General features: G+C 46.5%; 1 protein-coding gene across 1 annotated transcript in view; it reads right to left on the minus strand.

The window, feature by feature from the left end:
* Nucleotides 1–24,843, minus strand: part of CCDC88C (coiled-coil domain containing 88C) — a 75,157-nt gene that overhangs the window by 34,177 nt on the left and 16,137 nt on the right. The window contains 12 exon segments of the mRNA XM_044271609.1: nucleotides 1,556–2,626; nucleotides 3,105–3,242; nucleotides 3,578–3,759; nucleotides 5,957–6,101; nucleotides 6,340–6,486; nucleotides 7,332–7,490; nucleotides 7,719–7,800; nucleotides 8,862–9,037; nucleotides 10,252–10,392; nucleotides 10,792–10,875; nucleotides 12,362–12,420; nucleotides 12,529–12,598. Of these exon segments, the coding sequence (XP_044127544.1) occupies nucleotides 1,556–2,626; nucleotides 3,105–3,242; nucleotides 3,578–3,759; nucleotides 5,957–6,101; nucleotides 6,340–6,486; nucleotides 7,332–7,490; nucleotides 7,719–7,800; nucleotides 8,862–9,037; nucleotides 10,252–10,392; nucleotides 10,792–10,875; nucleotides 12,362–12,420; nucleotides 12,529–12,598 (2,454 nt within the window).

A 24,843-nucleotide genomic window follows, 5' to 3' on the forward strand; every position in this document is an offset into this window, starting at 1 on the left:
GCTGCACAGTATCCAGAGGTAGTGCAAGTACTCCGTCCAAAAAAGGAGGGTAATACTACAAGCTGTCCAGTATCCAGTGGAAGTGAAATTACTCCGCCTATGAAAGGAGGGTAATGCGACAGGCCGTACAGTATCCAGTGATCGTGCAAGTACTCCACCTATGGAAGGGGGTCAATGCTACAGGATGTACAGTATCGCAAGTAGCTAGCGATAGGGCAAGCACGCTTCCTATCCATTGCGCCACTGGCTCCGCTGTAGCAGTAGAGAGGACACAGAGTAAGCCTGAACATGGGGCACTACAAGCACTAAGATAACAAACTGGTCACACACTGCTATAGGGCGATCGGAACTAAGCCCAAAATAGGAGCGGAGCTCCAAGGGTTAATAATATTAGCTGTGGGAATTGCATGCAGCCGTAAATATGGGTGCAAAAGTTTTGCGCTCTGAGAGTACAGTCCCCGACCCCCAAACACTCTGGGAGAACGAGGGCATAGTAGGCCGCAGAGCTGGGGCCGACCAGAAGAACTTCCGTACCGATGCACTGTGAGAGAAAGCAGCGGCCGCCCAAGGAGGCCTGCGAACGCTGGAGAATCCGCCAGGCCTGGAGGAAGGTGAGGGGGCTGGGGACCGGAGCCAGACCGAGGGCCGGTGAGAGGCCAAGGTTTTGAGGAAAAAAACATTTTACGGTGTTCACTTTAGAGAACACAGGAGAAGAGGACCCAGCAGAAGGTTAACCCCTAGAACCCAGTACAGGGAGGAGGGGAGGAAGGTTAACCCCTGGGGGGCCAGCAGGGAAAGGTAAGTAATACTTACCTAGACTGTTTCTGCCAACCCTGACTCCAGCAGTGTCACCTTCCTCAGTGTGCTGCCCCTGGGGGAGGGCGGCTACACTGGTAACAGGGGGGACTTCTGGAAGTAGCAGCAAGGTGACACTGTAGCTGGCGGGTAACAGAGGATTTGAGAGGCACTGTTCCTCCTTGTCTTCCAGAGGTGGGGAACGAGCAGCGGGCTTGAGGACCCACTGGTCTTCCCCTCAAGTGTAGGAAAAACAGGTGGTTGGAGGCCGCCTGTAGTTCAATCAGAAAAATTAAAATCTTTGGCAGACCTGCAGGAAAACATGTCTGCCTCCTACAGACACTAAGCTAAAACTCTGCAGGAGGGGTATAGCCGAGAGAAAGAGCTAAAGCAGCAGCTATAACCATGGTCTTCTGTGTCCCCTAATGATACGAACGAGAAATTTAGAGTTCTGCCATGTTTAAGCATACCTTAAAGGGGTTCTCCGCTTTGCACAATGTATACTTTTTAGAAATAGTCACTTGACCATAAACTGATCAAAGTGTCCCCCTGCACTACAGGACAGGACGGGTCCTCCAATGCAAGATATGATCTTTGTAACTGCTCTCCACTCTGGACAGGACATGAGGATTCTGAACAGAAGACCTTTCCCCCATTATTAACTCAGAACTCCTAATAGGATGTATGAACATGGTTTTCTGAACTGGCGGACCCAATTAAGGCCATAACTAGTATTTGTAAAATGTGCTAAATGCCTCACCTCTCTTAGTGTCGCCAGTGTCCTCTTATCCACAGTCAGTTGTTGCACCAAGTCTTTGTTCTCCTTCTCTAGTTCTCGGGTCCTAGAAGACAACTCCCTTAGCTTTGAAACTTCCTTCTCTAGTGTTTTGTTCTCCTTCTCCAAGTCGGCCAGCTTGACAGTATTGTCATCCAATATGGCGTCTTTCAACTCCACCTGCTGCCAAAACCTCTTTGATTCCTTCTCCAACATCTTCTTGTCTTTCTCCAGCTGCGTCATCTCCTGATCCATGATGATCTTCTCTTGTTCCAATCTTTCCAACCTCTTGCTGGATATCTTCATCTCCTCCAATGTCTTTTGCAGTTCTTTGTTTTCTTTCTCAATGTCCTTGAGCTCCACTTCCAGCTCAGTCACCTTCTTATTTCTAGCCTTAACCGTTTGCTGAAGCTTCCAGTTTTCCTCACTTAGGCCTTGGTAGCTCACTTCTAGACGCTCTGACTTTTTCCCCAGTGCCTTCAGCATCTCTACGTTCTTCTGCAGATCTTCCTTCTCCTTCTGGAGATCATTGTTCTCTCTCTCAATCTGGGTGATCTTGGCACAGGAGAACCTCATGGCTTCCACCGCTCTCCTGAGCTCCACGTTCTCCTCGTCCAGCTGCTTGTTCTCGTTCTCCAAAACCTCCAGACGGATAGAGAGATTCTGCAGCGTGTCTAGAGACTTCTTAAATATTCTGTTCTCACTTTCCAACTTTCCATTCTCTTTCTCCAGAATCTCCACCTTCTCTTCTATGATTTTCACGGAGGACATCTTCTTGGTCAACATTTCATTCTGCTTCTCCAGCCGTCGGACCTCCTTCTCCATCTCCTCCACTTTTTCCACCTTGTCCTTCACCTGATTGTATGCCTTTTGCAGCTGCTTCTTCTCATGCTCCATCTCGTTCAGCTTACTGCTGGTGTCCGTGATTGTCTCATGGAGCATCTTATTTTCCATCTCAACATCTTTGACTCTTGAGTCGGTACTTTCTTGGGCCCTTTGTCTTAAAGCCGCCATTGCCTGAGACAAGTGTTTATTTTCTTGTTCAAGCTCCTTAATCTGCAGAAAAAAAATGTAATTTTAAGTAAATTTCTTGACTTATTATATTAAAGCGGGTTCTCTAAAATTAGGATATTGATGACCTACTCAGGATAGGTCTACAATATCTTATCGGCGGAGGTCTGACACCTTGAACTCCTACCGATCAGCTGTTTGAGGAGGCGGCAGTACTCCGGGGAGAGCTGCGCCCTCCTCACAGCTTGTCAAGCATTAGACAGTGGCTGGGCTTGGTATTACAGCTCAGCCCTGTTCACATGAATTGGACCGGGCTGCGCCTAGGCCATGTGACCGATGAACGTGATGTCACTGGCCTAGGAAGAGGCCGCGGCTCTCACCAGATGGCCACTTTAAACAGCTGATCAATGGGGGTGCCGGATCCCCATTGATCTGACTTTGATGACCTATCCTGAGGATAGGTCATCAATATCAAAATCTCAGACATACCTTTTAACAGGTTACAGAAAATTAGATTACTGACCTGCTTTTCCTTCTCAGATTTAACATTGTCCAGAATTCGAGAGAGCTTTTCCTTTTCCTTCAGTAAATCTTCCCCAAGACTCTCCAAGTCGGCGCTGCTCTGTTTTTCCTTCTCAATTTGAGAGTGCAGGTTTTCAATCTTGAAGCAGAAATGAATACCATCTTTTATCAGTCACCCTTTACAGGTCCCAGATCCTAATAATCACCCACCATGGCTGTGCACACAAATAATCTGCATTACAAACCAACCTGAAATTACATTTCCCCCAGAACCTGCTGTAAACCCTGCAGGAGGGGGAGATCATACACTGAGGTTGCCCATAGCTTTTAAGCATTTATGTCAAACAATCAGTTCTGTTCCTATAACCACTATCCATTCTAGTGATCTCTATAAGGCTACCATTGAAGTTAACCTAGGGAAAGTGGCCATGGGAGGAGGACCTCAGTGCCAGGCTCTATCTGCCAGGTACCCACCTTCTTTTTGAGCTGCTGGTTCTCCTTCTCCAGTTCTTGGCTCTTAAGGCTGCTCTCCTCCAGATTAATGGAGGCTTCTCGTAGATCCTGAATGATCTGCTGGAGACTCTGGTTGTCCTTCTCCAGCTTCAGGATGCGGCTCGACGCCGACTCGTTCATCTCAAACACAAAGGATTTTCTGGCTGTTAACGAAAGGAATACGTTGTTAGTATGTGACCAGGAATGGACTGATCTGGGCCCTGAGTATTGAAGATCAGGGGCCCCTTATCCAACACTAAAGCCATGACACACTTAGTGTGGGTTAATACAGTACACTGCACTTGAGGAGCTCTTAACTTGACCCATCATAAACTTAAATTGGCCACGGGCCCCCCTCAGCTGCTCTCTTGATGTCCAGTCTAATTGGCCAGATACAGGGCCAGACTGATCATTAAGTAATTGGGCTACGCCTTATGATGGCCACTGTCAAACTCAGCAGGCTCCAGGATGTAGCTCTTCAACACAACTACAACTCCCATCATGCCATGGCTGCCACAATATGGTCAGAACAATTTTGTGGCCCTAAAACCATTACCCATCAACTTATGTGGCTGGAAAAGCCACTGCTTCTCACAAAAACAAAAAACTAAAACCTGTTTAAAAATGTCATGACACTCTCTGGTAGCTAGGGGGCGCTCTTGTGCTACCTTTGGCAATTGTAGGAAATTCATTAGTTATCAAGTAAACATCTCGTCTCAATGTTACAAGGAGACAGGACGCGAGCCCTGGAGCAACCAATCATATCCTGAAAGGTACTGAGCACGAGCAGAGGAGATATAATAAGTGGAGGGAGTTTAAAGGGGTTGGCCAACTTTTTTAATTTTTATTTTTTTGACAGACCCCCCCCCCCACCTTTTGGTCAGACCGGCAAAGAGAGGCATACTACTTTATTACTCTCCGCTCCTTCGCTTACCGGCCTCGACAGTCTCTCTCAGGTCCCCCACTGTCAACATCCGCTTTGACATCACTGTAACCAATACCTGGCCTCAGCGGTGACCTGCCCCCCTTCTGTAATGTCAATTGGTCACATGACACAAGGGGGTCACCTCGCTTCTGCAGCCGGTCATTGGCTGTAGTGATGCCTAAGGCTGCTTTCACACTAGCGTTCGCTGGTCCGTTCGTGAGCTCCGTTTGAAGGGGCTCACGAGCGGACCCGAACGCAGCCGTCCAGCCCTGATGCAGTCTGAATGGAGCGGATCCGCTCAGACTGCATCAGTCTGGCGGCGTTCAGCCTCCGCTCGCCTCCGCACGGACAGGCGGACAGCTGAACGCTGCTTGCAGCGTTCGGGTGTCCGCCTGGCCGTGCGGAGGCGTGCGGATCCGCCCAGACTTACAATGTAAGTCAATGGGGACGGATCCGTTTGAAGATGTCACCCTGTGGCTCAATCTTCAGGCGGATCCGTCCCCCATTGACTTTACATTGAAAGTCTGGACGGATCCGTCCGAGGCTATTTTCACACTTAGCTTTTTTTAGCTAATATAATGCAGACGGATCCGTTCTGAACGGAGCCTCCGTCTGCATTATTATGAGCGGATCCGTTCAGAACGGATCCGCCCGAACGCTAGTGTGAAAGTAGCCTAAGCGGATGTTGAAAGCAGGAGACCCGAGTGAGGCAGCTGAGGGGCCCAACCGCTGGGAGTAGGTAAGTACGCTTTCCATTTGCAGGTCTGGCCAGTAGAGGGCGTGATCTGCCCAGACACCCCCAGAAGGTGGCCAGCACCTTTAACGATTTGCCATACTTCTAAAAATAAATTATGGAAGGACAATAAAACACTGTTACTTTAGATACTTTGTTACAATTTTCTTTTTTTTCTTAGAGATACAGTATCTGTTCCCAAAACGGATACAAACAGATGGGCAATTATATTTTTTCAAAAGGCGGCTCTTGACCTGGGATTGGTTGTAAAAAAATTTTTTTAAAGTGGCGTTTAACCTGGGATTGGTTGAAAGGCTTTTTTTTTTTTTTTTTTACTAAAACATCCATTTACAGTTTGAAAAAATGTATAGTATTGTAGGCAATCCGTTTACTGGATCCTACTATTAATTTTAATAGATTTTTTTTCCCCCAGAATGCAATGCATGGCGGCGCATGTAGTTTTTTTTCCTGGACGGAATAGTTACAGATCTTTCCCATCCAGTAAAAAATAAAAATAAAATGCAAAGTAGACAAAATGTAAGCAATTTTGGCCTCTGTTTTTTCTATAAAAGCCTATGAATCCGTCATATGTATCCATTTTATCTGATGTTTCTGGGTAAAAATGGATACATTTAACGGGACATAAACGTGGTGTGAACGATGGCTACGTGACACGCGGATGTCGGGACGCTGCGGTCCTTACCGTCAGACAGGTCGCTGCTCTTGGACACCTGGTCCAGCTCCCAGCCCAGCTGCGCCGACTCGTTCATGCTTTGCTTGTGAGCGATTTCCAGCACCATGTTCTCCTCCAACAGCTCCTCGATCCGGTTCTTGTCCGAGAATCGGTCCTGATGACGTAGAACAAACCCATCAGCGATAGGACCAATGAATGTGCTGTTGCCCATAGCAACCAAGTTCAAGGGCATTTCTGCAAATCTAAGTTGTGTCGGTCTTCACTGTAATTCTGGTATTCTATTCATGAACCAGGAGGAGTAGGATGGAAAAAAACAAAAACTATAGATGACCCCAGGGAGGACACAAGTAAAGGTGAATTTAGCAGATTCTGTAAGTATTTGCCCCCCTCACCAGCTCCAGGTCGTGGATCTTTGATTTCAGCTGTAGGTTGTCCTTCTCAAGCTCGTGCACTTTGTCGGTCCGGGCCCGCGCCGTCTCCAACTGCTCCTCCAGCAGAGTCTTCGTTTCGATGAGAATCAGATTATCTTCCCTCAGCTCCTGCAAGGAATAAACATCCCCATATATAAAGTCTCATAGCAGAAAGCAACCTCACTGCCCTCATTTACGAAATCCAATAACCCGCCTACATGTCAGTCTTCACTGTAGGTCTGGCATTTTATTCATAAACCAGTTCAAGCTGAACAGAACTACAGATGCTGCAGTGCAGAAGTTCTGATGGCAGGTTTTCTGTTGGCGTTTTTATTTTTGTCTATTCCATTTGATAATCCAGAACATATTAATGCCGGATTATTGGAATTCTACGCTATATATTGTGAATATTTTGTAATTTACTGCTCGCAGGTAGCGGTAATATGACAATACAGTATGATGGAGTCGTCCCAGGTCGGCGCCCCTGCACACAATGCTACGTGGGATCAGCGTCTCGTCTCAGTTTTCGCCACAGCTCAGTACATGTAATGTTAATGAGATCACGTTTCTCCTCCGGAGCGAAACTGGAAATTTAATCTTTCACAGCATAGTTCATTCTGTGGGTGTCACGAAGCCTGGCGCAACTCACCCAGAATATAACCCTACCGTGCGGGGAAATGAATGGAGCAGAAGAAGTGCAGAGATTTAACATTCAGGAGCCTGGAAAAGCTGAGTGACAGCAATCCTCAGTGGGAGCTGGAATGGCGGCCATGACAGTCATCAGACCTGCACTAGAAGCTAAACGCAACGCGTTTCAAGACCTTCATTGTATGTGTCTAAATGGGGCAGAAGAGACAGCTTACAAATGATGTGACCCACAACGTCAGGTCATATTCTAGGAGTCTGATGTAGTCACCCAGCTTTCCCAGAAGCAGATATGGGTAAGGAACAAGTGAAGGACCAACGTAACCTACGTCCATCCGCGCTTTGTAGAATTCCACGTCGTGAAGCTTCTCTCTGCATCGGATGAGTTCGCTCTCCAGTCGGTCGACCTTGCTGGCCGCTTCCTTCAGCGAATCCAGCTCATCCCTGTAGGTGCGTGCGGTGCGAGCCTCGGCCGCCAGCTGGGTGTTCTGTGTAAATCACGGGGGGAATTTTAAAATTTTTCTCACCTTTAACTGGTGAGATTAAAGAAAGACGTTTGGTCACCAATAAATTGCAGTAAAATGACAGCGTTACCGCAACCTCAACATTACCAGATGGGAGGAAAAGCCGTGTGAATGGCTCGAGAATCGGAGCAATATTTCAATTTTAGCTAATTTAACGGGAGAACAAATGTCACCACAGATCTGGTCTTTTACCTCCTGTTTGAGTCTTTGAATCTCCAGGCCGAGTCTTTCCACTTCATGTTTAGTGTCCAAGAGAATCTCAGATTTTTCTTCCCTGCAAAGATTAACAAAGAAAAAAAAAAAACTATTTTGTAATAAAGATAATTACAATGTATTTATACAAATCTGTTATCCTGCAGAGCTGCCCTCATAATCCTGCACATTTTAGAGCTGAAAACATCCCAAACATTATCTGAGAAAGAGAATAAAACCTAAAAAAATAATGTATGTACACAGTGACTGCACCAGCAGAATAGTGAGTGCAGCTCTGGAGTATAATACAGGATGTAACTCAGGATCAGTACAGGATAAGTAATGTATGTGCACAGTGACTGCACCAGCAGAATAGTGAGTGCAGCTCTGGAGTATAATACAGGATGTAACTTAGGATCAGTACAGGATAAGTAATGTAATGTACACAGTGACTGCACCAGCGGAATAGTGAGTGCAGCTCTGGAGTATAATACAGAATGTAACTCAGGGTCAGTACAGGATAAGTAATGTAATGTATGTACACAGTGACTCCACCAGCAGAATAGTGAGTGCAGCTCTGGAGTATAATACAGGATGTAACTGAGGATCAGTACAGGATAAGTAATGTATGTGCACAGTGACTGCACCAGCGGAATAGTGAGTGCAGCTCTGGAGTATAATACAGGATGTAACTCCGGATCGGTAGAAGACAATATAATGTAATGCTATTTTATATGGAATAAATAAGCTGTAGAATAATTACGATGAACATACTCCATGTTCTATTTCAGGGGAACTTTAAGGGTAGGTTGTAGGACCCGGCTGCACCCATTGATTGCCTCTGAAATTCATGGTCCTCTTAAACTAGTCCTATGTCACCGTCCACCCCGGAACCCGATAATCCACATATTCCCTTCAACACAGGGCAAGTTCACACATTGTGGCCAAAACCCGTTTTTGCAACGTTATGGCACAATGACGCGGCTTTGCAATGGATTTTTGAAAAATTTCTGAAAAAATACCAATCTTTGCAGAAAGACCACGACATGTGAACTCTCACCCTAAGTTCTCCTTACAATTTTATGATCACATTTTATTTTATGATCTCTGCCCCGTTTTACGTCTTCCCGCAGAACAACTCACAATTCCTGCCGTAGCCGTCGTAATTTCGCTTTACTGTCTGCCAGCTCAACCGCCAGATGCTGCTTGTCCTCCGTGGAATAATGGTTGACTACGTTGGACGATACATCTGGGCTCGAAGACTTGACCGGATTCAGAGACTGGAGATAATCCCTTTCCTGGGTGAGATCTACAATCACCTGAAAGGACATCCACAATGGTTATCAGCAGAGCCGCCATGTCCCTCCCAGCACGCCATGGGGCCATATTCTCTTTACTGTGGGTGAAGCTTTTCCTGTGCTCAGTGTCGCCCCCAATGAGTATGGGCTGGCATGAGGAGTGGGGGAGGGGAAGTGACAACTGCTCTGAGCACATTTCTGCCTCAAAACCAAACGTGGCTGCCAATTTCTCAAGTTCATTTTGTCACTGTCCCGACAACGTAAAGCTGACCGCATCTGTAAGAGTTGTCAGCGACTTCAAACATAAAAATGCTCAAATTGAGATAAGTGTCCACCGGACAAATCTGTTGCCGCTTATCTCCCAGTGATCAAGGATCAGCAGAGGTTGATATTTAATCATAGCAGAGACATCTAGAGGGTTCCTGGTCCCCCGATTCAGAGTCTGTAATGGGGCGCCCACCTATTGTGTGTCAGATACTGGTAGACAGTATCCCGGCCACAACAGATACCCCTGCACCCCCTATGGCTATGCTCTTGTCACATGCACATTGGATGGTCCATGGGTCCCAAAAATTTCAGCAGGAACCTTTGAGGAAACATATCTAATGTGCATAGGGGCAGTAAAAAAATAAAATAATAATAAAAATAAATAAATAAAAAATCACACCCCAACCCATATTCCACCCTAAAATTGGCACAAAAAAATAAAAATAAATCACAGGAGCAGACGATGCTGTTTTTTTGTCCTGCGCCCGGAGACCTGATAACACATAATTTATAGCTCGACTGTAAAAATCCCTAAAAATTGATTTTAGTTGGCGCCCAGAGACATTTCCATAAACAGACCCCTGGTTGGCAGGCGGCATCGCGCTAGACTATCCCGTCATGAAGCCAATGTCAGATAAGGAGTAACGAGCTCAGTCAGTGGAGCAGAGAATGACCCCCTCCCCAGCCCCGGGCCCGGATTCATTTTGGCTGCTGTTCAAAGAGGACGAGCGAGAGCACAGCGTCCTGCACCAGAGGTCACTGCCACCAGCGGGGACGAGGTGCTGGCTGCTCCCTTCCTCTCGGAAAAAAAAATATCAAACTGGTGAGTTTTTTTCGGATTACATACCAGTCGCTATTAAAACAACCTCTGCCCGCACACTCCACTAGGAACCCCCATCCTTCCGCGACTCCTTTTGGGGCTAACAGCGTTTCGCGGTTATCCCTGCGCCCGCCCTCAGACGTCTTACCTCTTTATAGTCGTCCCTCTCGTCGAGCAGTCTCTTGAGGTGGAGCGCCATGTTCCTGGAGAGCGAGTCCAGCTCCTCGGGAGCCATGTCCGGGAGATCCAACCACTGTAGATCAAACACGTTCTCCTGGTTGTGGGTCACCTGTCACACAGCGAAATCAGCGCTCAGTTACAGAACAGGAGGACGAGGAGCGGCTCTGCTGGGGCGGACCAATCAGCCGGTCATCCGTTTCTGGGAAAGATGGGTGACAGACAATATGGCGGCCACTACACCTCTATGTCCAGGCATATTAAGGGATACTGAAAAACTAAAGCATGCTGGGAGACACGTCAGCCATATTGGTTGTAACCCAGCTTTCCCAGTGTGGGCAGCACTACCTCACGATATAATATGGGGGGGTATACATTTATTATCGGTTCCCCCAGGTCATGTGATCAACGTCCGCCATATGCCACGTCCGTACAGCGCACCTGTCGCCACAACGACTCGTTACACAAGCTCCTCCATAATGAATAATTAAGGGGCGGCCGCGGCCATTACCTCCTGGATGTGCGACACGATTCCCTCCTGCGTCTCGATATCCAGCTGCTTGATCTTCTCGATATACTCCTCTTTCCTGTCACACTGCAGAGAAGACGACACATGTTATCAGCGGGCAGCGACCCAGCGGATCACTGCTGAAGAGGAAAACGTGGTGATCGGTTGCTTGAGCGTTCTACGGTAACATGTTCTCGTTATACTTATGCAACCACCTAATCTGTGTTTATGGGCAGCAATACTGGGCAGTTTTAGTCCAGTTGCCGGGGTGATGGGCTAGTTCCACCCCCTGGTTAGGGAGTCTCTTGCGGAGAAGCCTGCAGGAAAGACGTGTATCTGAGAGGTCCTGAAAAGTAGGACTAAACAGAAGTCTTCAGCTTTCCCATACCCTTAAATAGCTTATTTAGTGGCCTTTACCCCGATCTCACACAACTGCCTTTCAGGAAAGCTGGGTGACAACATGTAGTCTCTATTACAGCTCCGACTGAAGTTGTCACCCAGCTTTCCCAGATTCTATCCCAAACATCATGTGCTATAGGGCAGTGTTTCCCAACCAGTGTGCCTCCAGCTGTTGCAAAACTACAACCCCCAGCATGCCCGCACAGCTAAAGGCTGTCCAAGCATGCTGGGATGCAACAGCTGGAGGCACACTGGTTGGGAAACACTGCTATAGGGGAAAAAATAAATAAATGGATAACTAGGTTGATTTATTCTTTTCGAGCCTCAAGTACTATTCAGGGGGTATGGAAAAGTTGGATGACAACCAAGAGAGAGTTCTAATGGAAGCAATACTGGTTGTCACCCAACTTTTCCAGTATCCTGCAAGAAAAATGTGCCTATTTTCACTGCGATATTAGAGCAGGGGAAGCATCACTAAATAACTAGGCAGCAGCGCTACGGGAAACCTGGGCGACAACCTCTGTAGGAGCTGTAACTGAGGCTATACTAGTTGTCACCCAGCTTTCCATGTTCCTGAAAGCCCCATCTGTCAGTGATTTGAAAGGTGGTGAATTTAGATAGTTAAGTGCTATTCAGTGGTACGGGAAAGCTGGATGACGACCCTGCGGGATCTGTAATAGAAACTAGTGGTCATCCAGCTTTTCTCGTTTCCCAAAAGTACATTTTGCCAATAATAAGAGAGCAGGCAAAAGTGTTAATCAGGGGCATGGGAAAGCTGGATGAGTTACAAGGGGGTTCATATGGGTATAGCCACCCAGCTTTCCCAGAGACTGATACAATGAGGACACTGCGGTTGATGCCGGTGGCGGTGGGTTTGGCGGAGAGGACAGGAAGGAACACGATTCAGGTGAGGCAGCCATATTGATTCTAATCCCACCCTTAACACCCCCCCACCCCCCCACCCCCCACCATTGTTGCTGATCTCAGCTAATTATTGACCTTGACAGCTTGGATTTTCCCGATGCCGGAGGCTACAGAACCGCTCTGCAGGAACACGTCGATTCTAATCCAGCAACGTCTCATCAGCACGCGCTACCCGCCAACTAGCACGCAGGTAATCCCAGCGGGGCGCTGACAACACTGCCTGCAAATCTACAGGTGAAGCCTCACTCACCTGCACGGCGCAGCCCAGCATCAGCAGCAGAATCTTCTTCATCTCCTCCATGCTTCTCCCTGGGGGAAATACAAATAACACGGTCGATCATATATACACAAGATGGCGGCAAATGGCACTAAGGATTACAGTAAAAAAAAAATTAAAAAAGTCATACGATCACAAACCTGAAAGAGGGTCTTTACCAATCAGCAGAATATTGGGCAGAGTCATCATGATCAGCTGCTGCAGAACCTCCTAGAATAAAAAAAAATTGACGCAAAATTATGTGTGGAGAGGGCTGATTGCGTCAATGTCCATCCTCGGGCCATACGGCGTGCGTCAGGCAGCTCTAGAAGCAATAACATGGTCTGAACACTAGGGGCACCAATGACCGCCCCCCCCCACCTCCACCTCCCCTCCCCCCAACATCCCACATTCCAGCCGCCTCCACCTCCAAAGGAATTAGTCACGACCAATGGAGACTCCTGAATAGAAAGGACCCAAAAAAAAAAAAAAAAAAAGTGACAGCGGAGAAAGAGACCGCTAAATAAACGGCGACAAGAACAAAACCAGCATGAGATCATCCCCCTCCACCACTCCATTAACCCCTTCACCACCCACGGCAGACCCAGGACCAGATTCTGATAAGATTAATGGAAACACATCCTTTTTTTTTTGCTAAAATACCACGAAAAATAAAAAATTGCGCCATTTTTCCCTCCTAAAAATGTACACAGTCACTTTTTGTGCATTCTCTGCAGCGCTTCCGTCTGTCAGAGGACTGGAACCCTGAAGATTCGGAGTTCATGAAAAGAATGATAGAACTGCGGTGAAGGCACCGGAATAGCGCCCCTTAGTGGTCATCGCCCAGAGCCTTGATGGGTGTGCAGCCCAAGAGATGAAATGTAATAAAGTACGATTTGTTATAAAGTAGTCATTCGTTTTCTATTAGATTCTGGATTATCGGACAGATTTGTGCCGGATTATCAGATATTGGACGAATTAAAGTATACATAATATAAATAATATAAACTGCCGCCGATGCAGCAGAGCTGAGGTCGCGCTGAACGGCTCCCGATTTTGCAGCACTGTTGGGGGTCACTGATTGATGCAGTCACATGATCGCAGCAGAGTCTTTATCACATTCAGGAACCAGTTTTACAGCATTAACTGACTTTTTTTTTTTTTTTAAGGCCAAACCTTTTAAAATAAACATTAGATATCAACGTCCCAAAGTCCATTCCCATAAAGTGACAGTCTTTTTGGCGAGCGACATTACAGCAGCACAATTTTCACCTATTAATTTCAGTGGGAAGCCTAGGGTTTTCATATTGTACTGGTGCAGTGTATAAAATATAGTGCAAGTCTTTTAATCCAGCATCTAATAATCCAGAAAACACGATAATCCAGCAGCAGCAGGTTTCATGGTAATATTTCATTTCGGGTTCCGGGTCATGCGAGTGTCCAATTATGCAGAATATCTGATCATCCGGATTATCTGTTGCCAGATTAAAGGAATTTCACAGTATAGAGGAATTATGGGATATAACTGAACACTATATGACGTTTATCCGTCCAGTGGCGTGTGGAAAACCCCCCAAAAATCTGGCGTGGAATCTGTGGATGAAATCAGACGGCAGGAAAAGACGTGTGAATGGCGGATCTCAAATCTCACAGAGGAAAAAGTCTGCAAGCGCGGGTATTCTCCGTGAGGCGCGATTCGGGGGCGAATTTCACGTGGATTTTGGAACGGAATACGAGCAAAAGTCTGCATAAAAATTGCTGAGAATTCTTGGAAAGAAAGAAAATAAAATATATCAATATTTGGATTTAGCAGATGAGTGGCGGATAATCCTCTATAGAAGGCGGTATACAGACTAATTACCATAATTAATGGGGGGGGGGGGTCGGCAAACAAGGATAATGGGCAGCAAAGAGTTAAACAGATTTAAAAATCACAGAGCAAATAAGCCGAGCGTTCATCGACCTTAACGAGTAAATAGGACACATGCGGGAAGAGGACGCAGGAGGACAATCTCACAGGAAACTGCATAAATAGCAATTCCCCAAATATAGATCTATTCTTAGGATCATCGCCGGAGCACGCTATTAGGGAAACAGCGCCACCCCTTGACCATGGTTCGTGTCTTGTGTAATACCAGACACAACCTGTGGACAGGTGAGGCGCCGTCATCTTACTGGCAGAACACGAGGTGCTGTTTATGGTAGACTGTATACGGTCTATGGAGGGACAGGCGCAGGCTGAGGCTGAGGATAAAATATCCTGAGCAGGCAGATGCACAAGGGGTTAAATAAAATCCAGGTTAAGTCCCGGATCTGATGCCAAGAGCGCACAAAGGCACAAGCTCCGGCCTGAATGACATTTGTTTAATATTACAACATCTACACAAAGAGTCACCTGTTGTGAACAGGTTCCCCCAGCAGGGCAGAGTATTTCAGGAAAGGAGAGTGCTAGTCTTGGGAGGTAAATAGTGAAAGGAACAGAATCGCCTGCAGCACAGAGTATTTCAGAAACTAAGAGTTTGCACACGACCGTTGTGTTTTGCGGAACGGCACGGACAGCCATTGATATAACTGCCTATTCTTGACCGCAAAACGGACAAGAATAGGACATGCTATATTTTTTTTTGCAGGGCTAAGGAACGGAGCAACGGATGCGGACAGCTCACGGAGTGCTGTCCGCATCTTTTGAGGCCCCATTGAAGTGAATGTGTCCGCATTCAAGCCGCAAAAACTGTGGCTCGGATGCGGACCAAAACAACGGCCGTGTGCATGAGGCCTTAGGCCTCCTGCACACAGCCGTTTTTTTTTCCCCCGTTTACTGGCCGTTTTTTGCGTTCAGTATACAGAACCATTCATTTCAATGGTTCCGCCCAAAAAAACGGAATGTACTCCGTATGCATTCCTTCTCCATTTAAAGATAGAACATGTCCTATTATTGCCTGCAAATCAGGCTCCGTGGCTCCATTCAAGTCAATGGGTCCGCAAAAATATAAAAACGGAACACATACAGAAAAATGCATCCGTATGTCTTCCGTATCCGTTCCGTTTTTTGTGGAACCATCTATTGAAAATGTAATTACTGTATATGCCATACGGAAAAACGGAACGGAAACAAAAAAAAAAAAAAAAAAAAACAACGGATCTGTGAAAAACGGACCGCAAAACACTGAAAAAGCCATACGGTCGTGTGCAGGAGGCCTTACACAGTGGAAGTTCCTTACAGGAGCACAGAGTGTCTAAGTAAATGGATCCGCATACATTAGTGTGATGGTGCGGCGATACCATATGGTGCCAGTGACTGGTCTCCGCTTACATTTGCCCCCTTAGGCTGAGTTCACACGGGCGAGATTTCCGCGCGGGTGCAATGCAGTAGGTGAACGCATTGCACCTGCACTGAATCCTGACCCATTCATTTCAATGGGGCTGTGCACATGAGCGTTTTTTTTCATGCATCAGTTCTGCAATGCTTTAAAATCGCAGCATGTTCTATATTCTGCGTTTTTCACGCAGCCCTGGCTCCATAGAAGTGAATGGGGCTGCGTTAATAACGCATTGCATCTGCAAGCAAGTGCGGATGCAATGCGTTTTTCACTGATGGTTGCTAGGAGATGTTGTTTGTAAACCATCAGTTTTTTATCACGCGCGTGAAAAACGCATCAAAACGCATTGCACCCGCGCGGAAAAAACTGAACAACTAAACGCAATTGCAGCCAAAACTGACTGAACTTGCTTGCAAAATGGTGCGAGTTTAACTGAACGCACCCTGAACGCATCCGGACCAAATCTGTCACGCTCGTGTGAACTCAGCCTTAGTGTCAGGTCGGTCCTGTCTTAATTGACCCCGCACAGGCCGGAGGACTTCACGTCAAATCCGTCCAATGGAAGGACGCGGGAATTAAACCAACTTCATACGAGGAAACCCAGACACCAACAGTCTGGAGCCGACAACATCAGTCCTTCCATTATCATCCAGGAGCGGAGAATAATGGCCGACTCAGGACAATGGAACCGGAGCCTGGAGTCACCGGGAAAGACCCCCTCCAAATAGTACATAACTCCAAACATAGGATTAGATACAGCAGCTCAGCAGACAGTATCACACATGATAGGATTAGATACAGCGGCTCAGCAGACAGTATCACACATGATAGGATTAGATACAGCGGCTCGGCAGACAGTATCACACAATAGCATTGGATACAGCGGCTCGGCAGACAGCACCATGATGGGATTAGATACAGGTATCCCCCTGCAAACTGAGGTAAATATTCTATTTCAGCCATTTCTTGCTTCTATCTGGATCTGGGAAAGCTGGGTGTCACCCAGTATGGTCATCATTATGACGCCATGTGGGTGTTATCACTCAGACCACTAATGGGGAGTTCTACAGAGTCATCCTTTTACCGTTCAGGGGTCTAGATAGCCCGGTTACCTCTGTGCCACCTGGCACACAGCCGTATACACTGCCGCCCAGCTTTACCAGGAGCAGGAGATTTATCAAAACTGGTGCAAAACAAATTGACTTCGTCCAATCAGATTCCACCTTTTTTTCAGAGCTTCTTTGGAAAATTAAAGGATCAATCTGATTGACAATTTCCTTTTCACCACTTTTGATTAATGCAACTTGACTGCACTGTGTGACACTAGACTCTTTAAAGAGTTTTTTTTTTTTCCTTAAAGGGACATGTTTTTAAATTTTTCTGATACAGCCGTCTACTACTACATCCATCCAGACATCAGGCCTCCTGTTACCTGCGGCCCCCCATCCCCCTCAGCCCCTGCACCCCTGATGAGGAGTGACACATGACAGCTGCACCCCCAGATCAGCTCGTCTCTTGCGCCATCTGTTGCAGGGGCAGCTGTGATCTGACGGCTGCCGTTACCAGTATTCATGAAAGATTAACCAGCTACCACCTCCTGCCAATTATCAGCCCGCAGAGGGGCCGACAGCAGCCGTGCCGGGGGAGATGATGAAATGACTGCTCTGATCTGACCATGACGAGACCGCGCGAATAACAACCCAGTCAGAGGAGACCGCTGCTAGGGGGAATACTCCGGGGGTATGGAGGCAGCCAAGGCGAGAGGCATGGAGTTTACTTGGAGACAGTATCACACAGGATAGGATTAGATACAGCAGCTCAGCAGACAGTATCACACAGGATAGGATTAGATACAGAAGCTCAGCAGACAGTATCACACATGATAGGATTAGATACAGCAGCTCAGCAGACAGTATCACACATGATAGGATTAGATACACAGCTCAGCAGACAGTATCACACATGATAGGATTAGATACAGCGGCTCATCAGACAGTATCACACATGATGGGATTAGATACACAGCTCAGAAGACGTATCACACATGATAGGATTAGATACAGCAGCTCAGCAGACAGTATCACACATGATAGGATTAGATACAGCAGCTCAGCAGACAGTACTACACATGATAAGATTAGATACAGCAGCTCAGCAGACAGTACTACACATGATAGGTTTAGATACAGGGGCGCAACCAACAGTATCTCACTTCATAGGATTGGATACAGCAGCTCAGCAGACGTATCACACATGATAGGATTAGATACAGAACTGCAGTATCTGATCTGATGTATTCTATAGGTGCTGTCCCCATCCTCCATCAGGTAATCTGTACTGTAAAATGCCAGATTATGGCCTCATGCACACGACCGCGCAGTTTTTTTGCGGTGCGCAATTTACGGAACAGGTGGCCCGTTGTAGACATGCCTATTCTTGTCCGCAAAACGGACATGTTATATTTTTTTTGCGGGGCCTCGGAACGGAGCAACGGATGCGGACAGCACACAGAGTGCTGTCCGCATCTTTTCCGGACCTATTGAAGTGAATGGGTCCGCATCAGAGACGCAAAAACTGCGGCTCAGATGCGGACCATAATTACGGTCATGTGCATGATGAGGCCTATCAAACATTCTGGATTACAAAGTATATAAACCCTAACTGCTCGAGTAGAGAATGGGGAGAAGGAAGATCCGCTGCGTCTATTATCACAGGGGCCCCATAGTCGTTTTTTTTTTTCTCTCCTCAGTCTTCCTCTTCAGATCTTGCAGGATTACAGATTACCGGACATTTCTGTGCCCAATTCTGGATTAACGGAAGGCTACTGTACTTTTCTCCTTTCAGGGCGACAATTCTCCAGTGTAATGTAATCTGGGACTCGCTCTTAGGGCTCACGCACACGGCCGTATGTATTATGCGGTCCGCAAAAAATACGGATGACATCCGTGTGCATTCCGTATTTTGCGGAACGGAACAGCTGGCCCCTAATAGAACAGTCCTATCATTGTCCGTAATGCGGACAATAATAGGACAAGTTCTATTTTTTTGTGAAACGGACATACGGAAATGGAATGCACACAGAGTAACGTCTGTTTGTTTTTTTTGCAGACCCATTGAAATTAGCGGTTACACATATGGGCCGCAAAAAAAAAAAGAAAATACGTTTATGTGCATGAGGCCTTATACACATACATGTAGTACGAGGATCAGCCGCAGGTGGAGGAGGATGTTGTGCCATTCGCAGATAAAGAAGCCTCTCAACAATCCTCCAAGAATTTATGCCGTAAGACTTAATAACATAATTGAGTAACGCGAGGACACTTCACCCCGAGTGTGTACAATACACAGCAGTTTCTATAGGGACCCGGGGCCAATAGTCTGTGTACATGGCGGATCAGCCACATACTCCGGCTAATCACGTGTAATTATTCCGCTAGCATGACGAGGACTACAGCGCTGCAATTACACCCCAGGTCCAGTGGTGAAAGTATGTACAGTCCCCGACAACAGGCGTCACATCACGTATGAGGCGGAGGAGACCACTAGGCGGCACATCACGTATGAGGCGGAGGAGACCACTAGGCGGCACATCACGTATGAGGCAGAGGAGACCACTAGGCGGCACATCACGTATGAGGCGGAGGAGACCACTAGGCGGCACATCACATATGAGGCGGAGGAGACCACTAGGCGGCACATCACGTATGAGGCGGAGGAGACCACGCTGCTGCTGTAACCTGACATTTCCATCTGAAATCACTTGGACTAATTAATGACTCCAGCACAGAAGTAATCAGTAAATGTGGATCAATATTAATAATAGATGGGCCCCCGGGGGCCAATGGCTGCCTGAGTCCTCAGCAAACACAGCTGGATTTAACATAATTCTGCATTAACCCTTGTGACCTCGACTTCCTCCAATTGGCATCAGTCGGGAAGAGAGACGATTTCTTAAAGGGACACATTTAAAATGCACTTGGAAGTGAAATCTCCATTTATGAGAAGGGAGCGAAAGGTCAATCTGTATAACCTGGGATTAGCAGCGACTAAGGAGTCCAATCAGGTTCCTTGCACCGATCCCTGCCCAATGGGACAAGTGCTATGGAGGGTAGACCATCTGGCTGTTATTGGGCCCCAACTTAAAGATCCTGCGCCCCAGTGCAAAATCTGTAACCAGGGTTCCCCACTACTATGTTCTTTCTATGTTACTGGTGTCTTCTTATATGACAGAAGGGTCTTTGGGCCCCCTCAGGCTCCTGAGCCCTGGTAGTGACCGCTACCGCTGCACCCCCTATAACTACTCCCGAGCCCCTCTTTCTTTTAAAGAGGACCTGTCACCCTTTGTAATAACAATTCTCATCACATATGTTGTGCCATCCCTCTGTTATTCCTGTTAGAAGTTTATGAGTAAAGGTCCAATTGAGTGTGTCCCTGCACAGTATGACATTATCTAATCAATGCTGCCAGTATCAGACTGTGCAGGGACACATCCCCAACTGGTAACACCCAGCTGGAGCTTCAGTGAAAACTGCTAGCAATTTAAATCATTCATTCTAGTAGGAATAATAAAGGAATAGCAATACATAAAGTCTTAAGAATAGATGCTCCAAAAGTGTAATTACACTAGGAATGCAGACACGTCAGGAGAGGCGACAGCTCCTAATAATTCTGGATCAATGAGTCACTAGTCTTCTGTTATTCCTACTAGAAGTATATAAAGGTCCAGCTGGGTGTGACCAATTGGGGGGGGGGGGGTACCTGCACCATCAGACACTGGCAGCGATCATTGGATAGTGTTAGATGGTGCCAGGACACAACCCCAAATGGTAATACCCAGCTATGCATTTATTAATACATTTCTAATAGGAATAACTAGTAGGAACAGCACAGCAAGAGTAATCAGAAAAGATGCTCCAGATTTTTTATATGGGGAATTCAAGTAGTTACTAAACAGTCATGCCAGGAGAGGGGACGAGTCCTCTTTAATGAATTGTGAGCTCCTGGGCACAGATTCTTTGTGGGCAATCGGCCTACAGACTTGTCAGAAGAGATGGGTGGGGGGCATGCACCAGGTCCTCCAGCCCCAGTCACTTAGTGTCTTAATCTCTGCCATGCATTCTCCTTACCCCCATGTGCCCCTTTTGAACGGGGGCAATCAATTCCAAGACATCTGACCCGCAATCTACCTATGTTGCAGGAAAGATGGCAGTGGCCCTTCCAGTGGAACCCTTATGATTCCGCAGATAATTCACTTACAGTGAGAATACTTTGTATCCAAGAGGAAATACGAGGGAAGTCGCCTCCCCTGGATTTGCTGAGTATCCGAAATACCAGAATTCCTTTTTTTCTAGGCAACGGTTCAGCGAAGGACGAGAAGTCGCTGATGTCTGGTGATCCCTGCGGGGAGGAAGCAGCAGGTGTCACCCCGCAACAGGCTGACAGATGTGCAGATGGCATACCCCTTTAAATGCTGCTCGGGGGTCACCTGATGTGGCGTATACAAATTGTCCTACTACGCGTTTCAGGATCTGCTTGCCATTAGGACGCAGTGCTGGATCATTACTAGGAGCTGATCGCACAGATCAGTGGGAGCCACTGGTGATGTACCACGCCACCGTATGCTGCTCCACCAGTTGAGGAAGCAAAGGCTTCCAGGATTCGCTCCTGTGCACAGGCCAAGCTCCGATGGTCTGAGGGACCCCACTGATGATCCCAGAGGGTCAAGACAAAGAGGGACCCCCTCTTTAGCTCAGGAAAATTTCAAAACAGGAATCTGCAAATTACATAAATTTTAAAACTTAAACTCCGTCGTGAAGGTCTTTGGATGTAGCCATGAATGCCAGAATTCATACCTCCATTCTTTACACTGCATTTGGAGAACAGAACAAAATGAGGCATAGCGATGAATCCACAAGATCACAGTGATCAGTACAAGGAAAGCTTCTATAAACTAATTCTACTCATTAGAAAGCTACCAGTACAGACAGGGGTGCACCACCAATGAGGCCAGGTGAGGCGACTGCCTGAGGCGGCAAGAGCTAGAGACAAGTGGGGGCAGTGGCAGGGCTGTAGGAATCTCTCTCTATATACAACTGTATCACAGTATGCATTAAACAGTAGGGCTGGAGAGGTTGGGCACCATTTCAATTTCTGCCTCAGGCAGTAGAAAGGCTAGGTGCACTCCTGAGTACAGATGGAGTAGGCTGCATTGTCACCTGTGGCACACAATTCCTATGAACCCCCTAAAAAATAAAAAATAAATTAAATAAAAAAAATTACTGTATAAGTGAATGACCAGAGCAATAAAGTCTGCTACATCTGTGCACGAACCAATTTTATCCAAGTTGCCCCAGACTGAGCTTTTATACTTCTGCTTTTTGGGCACAAAAGGGTTAATGGCGATAATAAGGCTTCATAATCCCAGTCCTCCCTGGAGACCCTGCAGAGAAGGTGTCTTCTGGGACCCCTGTAGTATTTACTACAATGAAGAGGAGGAGGAGGAGGAAAGATAAATCTCCAGTGCCAAGCATGGCTGCACAGAAATAGATGAGGTTCTAATAACATATTAGGAGCCTCCCTTAAAGGGCCACTCACATAAAAAAAAAATATATATTGAGTAGGCCGAAACGTCGCTTGGATTAAAGTTTGGGGTCTTCACCCGTACACCAAAAGCTGGAAGTGCTGCCTCGTTTTTTCATTTCATATATATATATATATATATATAAAATCACCTGTGACAAACCCCAAAAAGTTCATAATAGCCCAATAACACTGCCTTATGAGGCCCAGACAGCGTCAGGTGGCAACGGACCAATTGGAGCCCCCTTGTTCTGTGACTGTGGTGTCACTGAACCCAAGTACTTTCAGTTATATCAGTGCTGGAGCGTTATAAGAGGAGCAGCTGATATCGGTCACATATGATGTAATGTCTCTGGAGGTTATATCAGTGCTGGAGCGTTATAAGAGGAGCGGCTGATATCAGTCACATATGATGTAATGTCTCTGGAGGTTATATCAGTGCTGGAGCGTTATAAGAGGAGCGGCTGATATCAGTCACATATGATGTAATGTCTCTGGAGGTTATATCAGTGCTGGAGCGTTATAAGAGGAGCGGCTGATATCAGTCACATATGATGTAATGTCTCTGGAGGTTATATCAGTGCTGGAGCGTTATAAGAGGAGCGGCTGATATCAGTCCCATATGATGTAATGTCTGGAGGTTATATCAGTACTAGAGCGTTATAAGAGGAGCGGCTGATATCAGTCACATATGATGTAATGACTCTGGAGGTTATATCAGTGCTGGAGCGTTATAAGAGGAGCGGCCGATATCAGTCACATATGATGTAATGTCTCTGGAGGTTATATCAGTGCTGGAGCGTTATAAGAGGAGCGGCCGATATCAGTCACATATGATGTAATGTCTCTGGAGGTTATATCAGTGCTGGAGCGTTATAGGAGGAGCGGCTGATATCAGTCACATAGGATGTAATGTCTCTGGAGGTTATATCAGTACTGGAGCGTTATAAGAGGAGCGGCCGATATCAGTCACATATGATGTAATGTCTCTGGAGGTTATATCAGTACTGGAGCGTTATAAGAGGAGCGGCCGATATCAGTCACATATGATGTAATGACTCTGGAGGTTATATCAGTGCTGGAGCGTTATAAGAGGAGCGGCCGATATCAGTCACCCATGATGTAATGTCTCTGGAGGTTATATCAGTGCTGGAGTATTATAAGAGGAGCAGCTGATATCAGTCACATATGATGTAATGTCTCTGGAGGTTATATCAGTACTGGAGCGTTATAAGAGGAGCGGCCGATATCAGTCACATATGATGTAATGTCTCTGGAGGTTATATCAGTACTGGAGCGTTATAAGAGGAGCGGCCGATATCAGTCACATATGATGTAATGACTCTGGAGGTTATATCAGTGCTGGAGCGTTATAAGAGGAGCGGCCGATATCAGTCACCCATGATGTAATGTCTCTGGAGGTTATATCAGTGCTGGAGTATTATAAGAGGAGCAGCTGATATCAGTCACATATGATGTAAAGGTTTTATATCTATCTATAGAGATTATAAGTAATACATGTCTCTATAGGTCACTTACTAATACTGAACACATTACCAGAGTTTACTGCAAGCTCTAAAATGCTGAGAAAATTAAATCAGTGACCTGCTATAGTTCCACCAGCCTTATAAAAAAAATTAAAAAATAAATGTAAATAAATATCCAGGACATTTTTTTTTTTTTTTTAGGGACAGTCCAGGAATTTCCGGATGGTTGGCAACCCTGGTAGTTACCCGTCCTATATTCATCATCAAAATGTCCCGAAAAAGCTGATAACCGTTAACAACAGGTTGCATTCAACTGCACATACATCTATGAAGAGAAGCCGGACTTTTGTGGTATTGTCCCTTTAATTAATGTTAGTGTTTAATAAATTTTTCATCAATCACAGGCTACAGTACACACAACGAGAAGCAGATACAAAAATAATGATGACAATCGGCTTATCACCATGGTGACATAAATAATCAACAATTCACCAGTGTCTCCAGATGGGGCTGCCTGCATCCTCTGGGAAGGGGGGGGGGGGGGTCATCATCACAGGTGGGGACATTCAGGACAGGACAAGATAAAACACATGGGGGAGGGGGGGGGGAGCGTGACTGCGCCAACACAACTCGCCGGGACTTAACGCTGCGGCTTTGTTCTCACTGTTTACCTACAAACCACAATGTTACTAAATAATTCCCCGCAACAGAAGCATGGATACACTGTCATCTGCCATCAGTTACCGCTGTCAGCAGGTAAACATGAAAAGAAGCTTCTGTCATCACCGGGGATAGCGCCAGCGCAGGTGACCGACGCTACGAGGACATTCACCTATAGAGTCGTAAGAATTTACAATAAAAAGAATCAAGAGGTGAAATTTGGCGCAAACAATAGGCTACAGGACGCAAACGATGCAAATCCCCAAATATCGGATTCACCTCCGTCACCTTGCGACTGTCATACACGTATTCCACTATACTGCGCCACGAATACAGCCATTTTGGTGCAACCTTTGAATTATGTCGCCAAACACTATTAAAAAAGACGCTCCTCTTTGATAATAACTGACTTGCTTTCAGTGAACGATAA

The sequence above is a fragment of the Bufo gargarizans genome, chromosome 11, assembly GCF_014858855.1.
Source record: "Bufo gargarizans isolate SCDJY-AF-19 chromosome 11, ASM1485885v1, whole genome shotgun sequence".
Classification (NCBI taxonomy): domain Eukaryota; kingdom Metazoa; phylum Chordata; class Amphibia; order Anura; family Bufonidae; genus Bufo; species Bufo gargarizans.